At 41.8% G+C, this 13,816-nt stretch overlaps 1 protein-coding gene across 1 annotated transcript; it reads right to left on the reverse strand.

Annotated features, from left to right (window-relative positions):
• Positions 1–546: 546 nt before the first annotated feature.
• Positions 547–12,619, reverse strand: LOC120056791 (pannexin-3-like). The gene is made up of 5 exons (XM_039004995.1): positions 12,428–12,619; positions 10,522–10,656; positions 4,642–4,856; positions 1,103–1,851; positions 547–605 (listed from the first exon to the last, which is right to left on the reverse strand). Exons 1-5 carry the CDS (start codon positions 12,617–12,619, stop codon positions 547–549), a joined length of 1,350 nt encoding a protein of 449 aa, XP_038860923.1.
• Positions 12,620–13,816: the final 1,197 nt, after the last annotated feature.

Below are 13,816 nucleotides of genomic sequence, written 5' to 3' on the forward strand. Positions count from 1 at the left end.
CGCAGAATGTTTACATAAAATAAGCATTTTTTAGAGAGTGAGCAGTTTTAAAATGTATTTTATTCAATTAAATAATCACATATTTTCCGAGGCAATTAATTTACAATGTGATTCACAAGTGGTGAGGGAAATGTTGCACTTGAGCCATTCAACACAAGTCAGAAAAATAACTTTATTCATTACATTGATATCTGTTGACATAGAACAAACAAAATGTTACTGGTTGACATTTAACACATACAACTTTCCTTGCTGACAAATCACAAAATCAAGTACAGTAAATAGCATAACCATAAAGAAAAGTAGGAAATCTGAGGTTGAAATTAAGTTGAGTCACAACGACCCAGAAGCTCAGTCATACATAAAGAAACAACAACGCTCAAGTTAACCACCAAGCTTTTAATTCTAATGGAGGCTTTTTGGAACAACTTCTCTGGATACAGAACCCCTTCCCTCGCTTCTCTCCCAGGTTGTCTTTTTGACCCCCCCCCCCCCCCCCCCCACCCCTCAATTGGTGTCACATTGATGGTTCAGTCAATTCGTGGTTTAGTAACGATTACATGATGCAGTCTCCTTCAACTCATGGTACCCCTGGTGGTTTGGCTCTGTAAGGAGACAGAGAGGGGAGTTAGGAGTGGGAATGACCACTAATTGTATCTGCTCTCTTGCTGTAGTTCCTAATAAAAGCCTCTTTTAGAATTATAGGCTTTCCAGTCCTGAGGAAAAACTCTCTAACATGTAATACTTATTTATATTAGGCCTACTGGTATAGTAGTACATGTATAAGAAAACCATTTGTGGACAGTTAATATTTGTGGAAAGCATTTTTGTATCACAGTGTAGATGGAAAAGTTTGAATCAAAACTGCTATCTCAAGTGAAGTCCATTACTACTATTGCCTCCTCATCCAATATTCAGTAAGAGTAGAGTGGCTATTCAATGAAAACTGCTTACACCACCATCCGTTATTTAATTTGAACATCATCTGCAGTCTCACAGAGAGAGCTCCATCATTTTATAATTTTCTGAACATCCCAAACAATATAGGTGAACAATCCCACGAGCAGAATACGTTTGAGAGTGTAGATAAGAGTTACAGTACCCAGACTCATATTCTCCTCCACCAGAGGCCTGGAATCGGTGCAGTTGAACGCGTTTCCCCGGGCCGCTCCTAAAATGGTCATGATATCCACCAGGTTGAGCTTCCCTTCCTCCTGCAGCTCCTCCACTTCCTCCTCCAGCTCCTGTGCTGCCTCGGCCCTCTCCTCGATCTCCTCTGCCGTCAGCATCCCCGCGCCCTTCACGCCATTCCCCTTCCCGATCTGCGGGGATGCCAGCGAGCATACGGCCCTCAGCCTGCCATAAGACTGCAGATGCGCCACGTTAGCTCGCAAAAACAGCAGAAGAACGTTGAGGTCGTTGAGCGGGCAGCCCAGCTTGCGACCGCTGTTAAGTCCCAATGCGGGTAGAACCTCGTAGACCGACAATAGAGTCGTATCCCAACAGAAGAGGCGGACCAAGCTGAACAGCACGATAGGTACCAGAAGGACGTAGATAGCACCGTTAGCCACGCTAATAACCTGGAAGACCAGTTGGCCGGTCATTTTGCACTGGACCAGTTCTGGGACCCAGTTTTGGTCGCGCAGCAAGCCGGTGCGGACAAAGCAGCTAAACTCATCCTGGAGAAAGGCGGATAGGTGGAAGTAGACGAGGTAGAGGCAGGCGGCAGACATGAAGGTGAGCAAGAGGAAGCCGCGCAGAAAGAGCATGCTGACCAGGAAGTAGGAGCCGTGCTTGCTCTGCATGTACCTCTCCAACAGGGGATACTCGAAGTAACGCTTCCGCTTGGCCCTGAAAAGAGACCATGGAAGAGATGGGGTTAGAGGACAGTTGGCTCAAACACACTTTCATGTTATTGGCTCTGATGTTTGGTAATGGAGGTTGTGTGAGTATCTAAAGCATTTATCATAGTATTCAAGATTTAAATAGTCAGTCACATAACTGCCTAAATAGGGTCTTGTTTTCAGTTTCCATTTCAGATACTTTTAGCTGTAATTAGCTTACTTTTGTTTTTATAGAAACTCAAAGATATATTTCTTAATGGCCACAGCCATGGCAATTACAAACAACAGGAACATGTTTGCCACTCAAAAATCATTGTATAAGGCAGGGTTTCCCAAACTCGGGCCTGGGATCCCCCCTGACTGGACCTTTAGTTTTTTTTCCTAGCACCACACAGCGGATTCAAATAGGTGGAGATCCACACAAAGAAAAAAAACATGATGGATCAGAGGTATAAAAAAAAGAAGAAAAAAAGAAAAGATATTCAAGTAAAATGCTTAATCAGCATGAGTGACATATAGGCATCAGATTATTTGGATGAGTCATTGAATGAAATGTCCAGTAGATATTTTTTAATTTTGCATTTGAAGGAGTTGAAGCTGTTGCAGTGCTTGAGGTAGTCTGGGAGACAGTACAAAACAGACCTACAGTATGTAAATAGTGCCTTCGGAAAGTATTCAGACACATTGACTTTTTAGACATTTTATTACGTTACAGCCTTATTCTAAAATGTATTAAATAGTTTTTTCCCTCCATCTACACACATTACCCCATAATGACACAGGTTTTTAGAAATGTTTGCTAATTTAAAAAATGGAAAAAAATGAAATATCACATTTACATAAGTATTCAGACCCTTACTCAGTACTTTGTTGAAGCACCTTCGGCAGCGATTACAGCCTTGAATCTTCTTAGGTATGACGGTACAGGCTTGACACACCTGTATTTGGGGAGTTTCTCCCATTCTTCTCTGCAGATCCTCTCAAGCTCTGTCAGGTTGGATGGGGAGCGTTGCTGCACAGCTATTTTCAGGTCGCTCCAGAGATGTTTGATCGGGTTCAAGTCCGGGCTCTGGCTGGGCCACTCAAGAACATTCACAGAGTTGTCCCGAAGCCACTCCTGTGTTGTCTTGGCTGTGTGCTTAGGGTCGTTGTCCTGTTGGAAGGTGAACCTTCACCCCAGTTTAAGGTCCTGAGCGCTCTGAAGCATGTTTTCATTTAGGATCTCTCTGTACTTTGCTCTGTTCATCTTTGCCTCGATCCTGACAAGTCTCCCAGTCCCTGCCGCTGAAAAACATCCCCACAGCATGATGTTGCCACCACCATGCTTCACCATATGGATGGTGCCAGTTTTCCTCCAGATGTGACACTTGGCATTCAGGCCAAAAAGTTCAACCTTGGTTTCATCAGACCAGAGAATCTTGTTTCTCATGGTCTGGGAATCTTTATATGCCTTTTGGCAAACTCCAAGCAGGCTGTCATGTGCCTTTTACTGAGGAGTGGCTTCTGTCTGGTCACTCTACCATAAAGGCCTGATTGGTGGAGTGCTGCAGAGATGGTTGTCCTTCTGGAAGGTTCTCCCATCTCCACAGAGGAACTCTAGAGCTCTGTCAGAGTGACCATCGGGTTCTTGGTCACCTCCCTGACCGAGACCCTTGTACCCCGATTGCTCAGTTTGGCCGGCCGGCCAGTTATAGGAAGTTTGGTGGTTCCAAATTTCTTCCAATTGAGAATGATGGAGGCCACTGTGTTCTTGGGGACCTTATATAGACAAGGTCAACTGTGGGACCTTATATAGACAGGTGTGTACCTTTCCAAATCATGTCCAATCAATAGAATTTACCACATGTGGACTCCAATCAAATTGTAGAAACATCTCAAGGATGATCAATGGAAACAGGATGCACCGGAGCTCAATTTCGAGTCTCATAGCAAAGTCTGATTACTTATGTAAATACAGTATTTCTGTTTTTAATTGTTAATACATTTGCAAAAATGTCTAAAAATGTGTTTTTGTTTGTCATTGTGGGGTACTGTTTGTAGGTTCATGAGAGAAGAAAAAAAACAATTTCATCGATTTTAGAATAAGGCTGTAACGTAACAAAATGTAGAAAAAGTCAAGGGGTCTGAATACTTTCCGAAGGGCCTGTAAGTAATGGAAAATGTACCAAATCTTCTACGGAAAAAAGGGGTGTGGAGATCTTGTAGAATAATGATGAACCGGAGTTTGAAATTTCAATTTGAAATGAGTTTGAAAAGAAACAGGGATTAGATTTATTTTGAACTGGAATACAAATAAACAGACTTGAAGTTGATCGATATCATAAATATTGAGGGTTTGAAGGTGATGAAAGAGTGGAGAGGAACTGGCACGACTGTCGGAGTGTGTTGCCATTCTCACAAAACACTTTTGAAGAATTAAAATGTTATTGAGGTTGCTTATTTAAGTACTATATTGCAATATGACATGACTGGATAGATTAAGTTGTAGTATACATTCAAAATTATGTTAAGATCATTGTAATTGGATATACGGAAGATCGTTTATTTAAAAAAATAATTTACGTTTAAGGACAATGTATTTGCTTTGAAGCAATTGTCCGTTTTTTTTTACCTCTCCTGAACATGGTCTCTTAATTTGCATTTAAACGTCATCATATTGTTTTAAATTTTCCTGTGTGCAAATGAATAAAAATAGACATACATTTTAAGCCTGCTTATTTCCCCTCTTCAAAATTCCTGCCTCAACCAATCTGTCTGGATCTATCTCTGCCACAATCTTTGCCACATCCACTCTCACCTCTCAAGCTCGGCCTGGAAGGTGAAGGGGTTCTGGGTGTTCTGGCGCATCTCCAGGATGCTCTGAGCCAATCGCACGGAGCGGTTGTACGATTTGTCCAGCTCGTCAATGATGAAGAGCAGGTCGGAGCCCAACGACGGCATGACCAGGAAACGCCAGATGAGGGCAGGCAGGTACATCATCATGGCCATAGCCAACAGAGAGTACGGGAACATCTGAGAGGGAGGGAGGGAGAGAGGAAAGAAAGGAGGGAAGGTGAGAAAGAAATGAAGAGGAAGGGAGGGGACGGAGAGGTAGAGAGAAAGAGAAGAGAACAGAAAAAAGAGTGAGAGAAAGAGTGAAAGTATAAGAGAAAAGAAGTGAAGGAGAGGTGTAGATAAAGAGAGTGATTTACAGTCTACATTTTACATTTTTAATCAGAAAGATTAATGACTTTAATGGATGCTCCTCATTGCGACATTAAGGAAGCAAGAGGCACTTTTCATTCGAAAGTAATGACGATTACTGTACAAACAAATGATACAAATCCAGCGCTCCATATCTCTCTCCATATCTACTCACAATATTGCCTAACTTCCCATGTTGAACACCTAAAACTCCATAAATGTGTACTGTACAACTAAGAAACACACAGACAGACAAACACAGACACTCCGCACAAGCTTGTGACACAGCTCCTTACCCTCATCTGAACAGACTGTCCACCAAATACATCAAAATACACAAATGGACACAGCACACGTTTAACTCCATCATTATACCCATGAGCATGAGATTCATGTCTTACTTAGACAGCCCAGTATTTATAGAACTACTTATTACATATTTATAGTGTAACGATTTTCATCGTTGGATGATGAGTAGTCGGACCAAAGCACAGCGTGGTAAGTGTTCATGTTATAATTTTATTAAAACAGAACACTAAACAAAAATAACAAAGAGAATGAACAAAACCGAAACAGTCCTGTAAGGTGCAGCAACACAAAACAACTACCCCCAAAACCAACATGGACAATGGCAACCTAAATAGGCTCCCCAATCAGAGACAACAAGAAACAGCTGTCTCTGATTGGGAACCAACTCAGGCCACCATAAACCTAATTACCCCTAGACCATACAAAATCCCCATAGATAAACAAAAACCCTAGACAAGACACAAACCCCTAGACAATACAAAAACTAAAAAAAACACCCTTGTCACACCCTGACCTAACCAAAAAATAAAGAAAACAAATATAACTTAAGTCAGGGCGTGACATATAGAACCCATCTAAAATGACACATCTGAGCTTTGAAATGAATTGCTAATCCCCTCAGTAACAGAAACCTCAGGTCTTGTCACAGTGTTTTTATTGTGTTACTTTTTATTATTTTAAACTTCAGTTTATTTGGTAAATATTCTTGAACTGCACTGTTGGTTAAGGGCCTGTAAGTAAGCATTTCACGGTAAGGTCTACACTTGTTGTATTCGGCGCATGTGACAAATAAAGTTTGATTTGATTTTTGTTTAATAATGTTATGTCTGGAGAAATCTTTAAACGTCCCTTTTAATAAGATATATATATATATTTTTTCCTATTTCACCTTTATTTAACCAGGTAGGCCAGTTGAGAACACGTTCTCATTTACAACTGCGACCTGGCCAAGGAAAAGCAAAGCAGTGCGACAAAAAACAACACAGAGTTACACATGGGATAAACAAAAGTACAGTCAATAACACAATAGGAAAATCTATATACAGTGTGTGCAAATGGAGTAAGGAGGTAAGGCAATAAATAGGCCAATAGTAGCGAAGTAATTACAATTTAGCAAATTAACACTGGAGTGATAGATGTGCAGATGATGATGTGCAAGTAGAAATACTGGTGTGCAAAAGAGCAAAAAAAGTAAATAAAAACAAAATGGGGATGAGGTAGGTAGTTGGATGGGCTATTTACAGATGGGCTGTGCACAGCTGCAGCAATCGGTAAGCTGCTCAGATAGCTGATGCTTAAAGTTGGTGAGGGAGATATGAGTCTCCAACTTCAGCGATTTTTGCAATTCGTTCCAATCATTGGCAGCAGAGAACTGGAAGGAAAGGTGGCCAAAGTAGGTGTTGGCTTTGGGGATGACCAGTGAAATATACCTGCTGGAGCACGTGCTATGGGTGGGTGTTGTTATCGTGACCAGTGAGCTAAGACAGAACATTACCTAGCAAAGACTTATAGATGACCTGGAGCCAGTGGGTTTGGCGACGAATATGTAGCAAGGGCCAGCAACCTCATGGGTTTCTATCTTAACTTCTTTGGGATAGGGGGCGGTATTTTGACGTCCGGATGAAAAGCGTGCCCAAAGTAAACTGCCTGCTACTCAGGCCCAGAAGCTAGGATATGCATATAATTAGTAGATTTGGATAGACAACACTCTAAAGTTTCGACAACTGTTACAATAATGACTGTGAGTAAAACAGAACTGAAATGGCAGGCGAAACCCCAAGGACAAACCATCCCCCCAAAAATAATTTTCATCCTACCACTGATTTCAATGGCTGGCACTTTTATAATAGGGCGAAATCGTGCCCAATCGCAGTTCCTACGGCTTCCACTAGATGTCAGCAGTCTTTAGAAAGAGTTTCAGGCTGGTTTTTGGAAAAATTAGCTAGAAATTGTAGTTTTTCTAGGTGGCTCCCATTTTGGCTGTAGTGTTTCCAAGCGCGTGAATGAGAGCGCGTTCTTTGGTATTTTTCTTTGTTGAAGACAATAACGATTCTCCGTCTTAAATGTTATCCTTTATTTGCATATCAGGGTACCTAAGGTTTGATAATAAACGTTGATTGACTTGTTTGGATAAGTTTATTGGTAACGTTTGGGATTCATTTTGTATGCATTTTGAAGGAGGGAAACCGAGTGGATTTTTGACTGAAGCACGCCAGCTAAACTGAGTTTTTATGGATACAAAGAAGGACTTGATCTAACAAAAGGACAATTTGTAATGTAACTGGGACCTTTTATAGTGCCAACAGAAGAAGATCTTCAAAGGTAAGGCATATATTATATTTATATTTACTATTTCTGACTTTCGTGTCGCAACTCCCTGGTTGAAAATGATTTGTTATGCATTTGTGTGCTGGGCGCTGTCCTCAGATAATCGCATGGTTTGCTTTCGCCGTAAAGCCTATGTTCTATGTTCATTTTCTATGTTTTGTATTTCTTTGGTTTTGGCCGGGTGTGGTTCTCAATCAGAGGCAGCTAGCTGTCTATCGTTGTCTCTGATTGAGAATCATACTTAGGTAGCTTTTCCCCACCGATGCTTTGTGGGTAGTTGTTTTCTGTTTTCTGTTTCTGCACCTGACAGAACTGTTTCGGTTTTGTTCGTTCTCTTTGTTGTTTTGTTATTTAGAGTTCAGTTTTATTAATAAATCATGGACACTTACCACGCTGCGCTTTGGTCCACTCCTTCTTCATCAGACGATCGTTACAGGTGAATCATGCGTGACTTCATCATTTGTAACAAGTTTTAATTTTAAAAAATTGGTAGCATTTCTATTTTGAAGATTGAAAAAGAATTAGGTAGCTGCATTTGTTAGCTAAGTAAGTGAAACTTAAAGTGAAAAAATTTTGCAATCTCTTTGTCTATATATTGCTTCTCCTTCATTTTGGAAGAAATTCATTTAAAAACTGTTCAACTATTGTCTTTCTCTCTCTTTGAGTCAACTACTCACCACATGTTATGCACTGCATTGCTAGCTAGCTGTAGCTTATGCTTTCAGTACTAAAGTCATTCTCTGATCCTTTGATTGGGTGGACAACATGTCAGTTTATGCTGCAAGAGCTGATAGGTTGGAGGACGTCCTCCAGAAGTTGTAATTACTGTGTAAGTCTATGGAAAAGGGTGAGAACCATGAGCCTCCTAGGTTTTGTATTGAAGTCAAAGTACCCAGAGGAGGACGGAAGCTAGCTGTCCTCTGGCTACACCATGGTGCTACCCTACAGAGTGCTGTTGAGTCTACTGTAGATCTTTATTGCAGAACAGTGCGTTTTAATCAGTTATTTGGTGACGTGAATATATTTCGTATCGTTTTATCTAAAAAGGATAACTTTTGTGTTACAACTTTATTTTTATGAAATTCACTGAGGAGGATGGTCCTCCCCTTCCTCCTCTGTGGAGCCTCCACTGATCCACTTACATTACACTGTTGTCATGGCAAAGACAGAAACAATGTTTCCATGGTCTTCATCACCTGACAAAGAGCAACCATTTACATAAGTTGCATTACCTTCCTGTGCCACAGTGGAACTGACAGCATTTTAGCAACATGACATCTTATAAACATCTGTTCATATACACCCCCAGGAAGAATATGATACCACTTAGATATGGTCATTTTCATACTTTCATAGAATGTTTGGGAATGATGTATACTAAGGCATTTATGATATTCCTATAGCAATATAGATTGGGAAAGCGTCCATGCGTTTGGACAATTAATAGACACTGCAGTAAATAAAACCTAATAAAACATGTCAGTCTTGTCCAGGAATGGACTCTAAACAGACCGGTGCGCCATAGACAATCAGAGCTAGAGTAGGCCAATATGCAAATAAGCATTTGTCAAACGGGCTTGCCATCATTCACTTTGAACTGGACTGTGTGTTTACAGGTAGTAGCAACAGCGCGACTTTAGATCATTAAAAAGCATTCGCGAAAAGCCACAAAATACACCTGAATGTATTTCTACTATATGTAAATACCACGGGAGTCCTCTTACATTTGTGAACTTTACAGCGCTATTGATCAAACAACCATGAACAGGTATGCTCTCTCTCCCTCAGTTGCCTATGCACATCAACAACAAAAAGATAAACAACTAATGTTGGCTAGTACGAGATGAGCACAAATCTAACAAGGGAACAGTAGATAAACCCTCTCAAACATTTTCAGCTTGTAGTTGGCCGTCAAAATTGCACTGATAAATTATGGGGAATAGTAGCCGGTTTGTCCTTCTGCAGCTTGCCTGCCAATGCTTGCTTGTCCCAACCCACGTCTTAATAACTGAATGGGAACTTGCCTGCCTCCTCACCCATTTGATCGATGCCACGTACATTTGATTGACAACTCAGAGATATGTTAACAGTCAATTAAGCTCAGCATAGCTAGGTAACAAAGTGATTCACATTTCTTGCTAGCAAACCAAATGACACCGCTCACCCACTCACCTAATAATATCATCCCAGAACCGTTAGGCTCTGTGTTTTTGGCTCACTAAATAAATAGCTTTATAAATAGACAAGCTAGCCTATTAGCCACATTATGACTGACATTGCCCTTTGCTAGGTTGATTGTATTGACATTCCCAGCCTTAGTTACATTCGTCTGTTTTTGTCCTAAATATTGACTCATTGAAACTGAATCCCGAATGGCTGGAGGCAGCAAACAATGCACCAGGCCAGCTGTGATTTACAACCTGATAGCAATATTTGTTGGACTACCAAGAAATGTATTGGTGAATTATATTGATAATGCATTGAACTGTATACATCTATTCTGCCAACAATGCCTTACTCTACGTCATGAAATGTTGAGAACCTCTTATAAAGTTGGTTTAGTAACATACACTGGGAATTTGATATTTATGACTGACCTTATGATCGTTTGTTTCATTTTATTATTTTTTATTTATTTTATTTAACCTTTATTTAACTAGGCAAGTCAGTTAAGAACAAATTCTTATTTACAATGACGGCCTACCCCGGGCAAACCCGGACGACGCTGGGCCAATTGTGCGCCGCCCTATGAGCATATCTGCATATTCATATCTGCAAAGTAGTTAAAACACTGTCAGCTCCACTTTAAGGTGTGTGCAAATGTCTCTCGTTCCATCATAACATAACAGAGCTTTACCTTGTGCACCCAGAGGGATCGCTCCTCAAAGTTTCCATCTGTGTCAAACTCATGGTGCATCAGGGAGTCCCAGCAGTACGTGTCCACGTAGGCTGCCTGCTTGGCTGTAAAGTTATTGGGGGGGAAACAGCTGATCTGTGGGCCTAGAGGAAAAACATTAACTATTTTGTAAAGGTATTACGATGACATAAAGATGCATGCATGTGCACACACATAACATACTTGCATGCATAGGCATAAACACACGAGAGAGAGAGAGAGAGAGAGAGAGATTCCTTAATGTGTACGTGTCCCTTTTCCAGAAGCAGAAATGTAAAAAAATCTAAATCATATGTTTCTAAATGGAAAACTGGGTTTTAAAATAGGGTGGTATTACTCTCCTAATGTGTAGGGGTTTTTCAGGACCGAGCCCAGCCCGCTCCACCATACAGATGGTTGAACCACAGAGCCAGGGGTCCACACCCTTCCCTTCAGTCTATCTCCCCTACAGCAGTGCTGGGAGGGCAGGGTAGGGCGACGGGCGTGCCCCTTGCGCTTCAGAGGAAACCCTGAGTTAAACGCAGGACGCCTATTTTTATAGACAGCCTCCACATCTCCACATCCATGAGAGTCTCCTAAAAGAAGCTCATGCAACCATAAATTTACTGACAGGACATGCAGAAGGCTTATGCTGCGCCCATACTGTTAGTATGTTAGTATGTCATTACTGTTCATGGACAGATTACATGTAACACAATGTAGATGTGAAACTGTGTGTGTGTGTGTGTGTGTGTGTGTGTGTGTGTGTGTGTGTGTGTGTGTGTGTGTGTGTGTGTGTGTGTGTGTGTGTGTGTGTGTGTGTGTGTGTGTGTGTGTGTGTGTGTGTGTGTGTGTGTGTGTCTTTTAGTAAATTGAGATAGCTGGGGACATACTGTATCTGAAATGGACTATTTAACAAGACCGTCAGGTTACAAGGGAACACTGACAGCAACAAAGCATGTTCCTTCTACCACAGACAGTTTGACAAAGAACCCCTATTGCCATCCCTATCTTGCTTGTTACACATTGTACAACAAGGGCTCCTTCTCACCCAGCTATGTGTAGCTGTGGCTGCAGCCGCAGGTGCACACAACACACACAACACAGACACCAACCAGACAATGAACGAAAGATAAAGCAGAAAACAAACCAGATAAGAAGGACCAAGATCCATCAACTGTTCCTAGACTGTTTTCCGTTTTGCAACATCTTCCAGTTAATTAACATATCCTATCATTTGACTTCGATAGAGAGCTGCAAAAACAGCAGGTTGCCTGTAATTACCGAGCAATGCGGCGTCGGCGAACGCTGCTCTCAATCATCCCCCTTCCTTTAAGCATCTGTAGCGGCTGATTATAGGCCAGCTCCGTAGGAAGACGATCGTTAGCTCAATGTCAATGAAACGAGGAAATAAGCTTGTCTGTACGTAGCCTGTTATGGCTGCCGCTACCACACACATTGTTGTGTGTTAGTGTTGTTGCTGCAGTTGACCAAGGTTGGGGTCCAGTACATGTCAACTCAAATCAGGAAACAAATGTAAATGCTATGAATACATGTAAAGACTTCATTGAAGATAATAGGATACTGCTGCAATTCATGAGAGGCGTTAGAATGAACTTTTTGAATAGTTAATCGAATAGCCTAAACACAGGTTCTCACTCCCACACAGTGAAGGGAAAAGACTAGAGAGAAGAGACTAGAGAGAGAAACATGAGGCAAAGGAAAAGATAATGAGGCAGATGACACAATGATACATGGGACAAAAGAGGCGTGAGAAAATAAAAAATAACACAGAAAAGGAAACGATAGGCAAAAAGAGAGGAAAGAAAATGAATATCTCATAATGGGCCAAATGTGCAGCAAAACAAGGGGAGGGAGAGAGACAGACTGACTGACCGATGGAGATTTCGCGAGCGAAGGCCATGGACACCAGCAGTAAGGGCAGCCCCACGGACACAAACTTGATGACCTTGTCAAGTGGCAGCTCCAGCTCCAGGTGACCGATGCGGTTGCCGCCAGCGCCGTCGCGTAGCAGGGCGTCTGACAGCATGGCCTGGGCAGCTGCATTAGCGATGGACATCTTGGGGCCTAGAAAGGGACAGAAAAATGTTGGATTTACTCCAACCTGAGTCCACTGAGACTTGATAGCACTAAGAGCATGAAGAGTTTTTAGCCTGGGCACGATCTAATCCCAACTAACAACCAAGAGTTTTTGGGTTAGCTAGGGAAAATAGATGTCCTACCCTGTAGCGTATTAGAATGTACTTTGTATTCAGTACTTTGTATTCTTTAATTATTGATACATATTTCAGATTGCCCATGTATAGTTTTGATGTCCAATTTGAGAATTAAAACTGGTATTCTTTGTGTGACGGAATCATAACTGTATGCAAAACTATGGCTAAGGATGAGAAGAGACAAATGGTATCAGATATTTCTCTTCAGTTGACAATACTGTACCACCATAAGGTAAATACCAAACATACATCAGTCATTTAAACCATTGAAATAAATACCACTTATTCTACACACCTCTAGCTCCCTAAATGTCAACAGCCTTTAAATCATGATAATAAAAAAGCCTCCACGTTACCTTCAATCTGCCTGCTCTTTCCAGTGACCGGTGACTGTAGGATGGAAATCCAGAAATTAAATGCAGTGAGACAACTGAACCAAACGGACCTCTGAAGACCAGAGCTGTGTTGGCGAGGCCCTTAAATAGTCCATGAGGGCCCTGCTAAATGAGAGGCTGGGACTGGGCTTGGCTCCTGGGTCTATGGGTCTAATTACAAGGGACCACTGTTGCTGTGTGCTGGAGCCCAGATGGCAGTAGGGAGCGGGTGTGTGTGTGTGTGTGTGTGTGTGTGTGTGTGTGTGTGTGTGTGTGTGTGTGTGTGTGTGTGTGTGTGTGTGTGTGTGTGTGTGTGTGTGTTTGGACTTACGTGTGCATGTGTGTACCTATGAGACACTGCCCTTGCTATCCACTGATGTCCCAAGCAGACCACTTCAAACAAGGCCCCAGCACCAGTGGCTTTTCCTGCCTCTTTCATTTCCCTTCCTATTTCTACCTCAGGTTGGCTCCAGAGATGGTGCTTCTAGCGCATAGTATGGAGGATGGCAGTTACATTTAGGCTCTGTCTGCTACAGCTATTTCAGTACTGCTGATGGGACTGGTAACCTTATGCTCCTTTCTGACTGTAACACCCGTGTTACACTAATGTATACACCCCTATGTTATACTATGGAACTTGTGTTTCCATAGCTAGGGCTGACAGTG

The sequence above is a fragment of the Salvelinus namaycush genome, chromosome 12 (assembly GCF_016432855.1).
Source record: "Salvelinus namaycush isolate Seneca chromosome 12, SaNama_1.0, whole genome shotgun sequence".
Classification (NCBI taxonomy): Eukaryota; Metazoa; Chordata; class Actinopteri; order Salmoniformes; family Salmonidae; genus Salvelinus; species Salvelinus namaycush.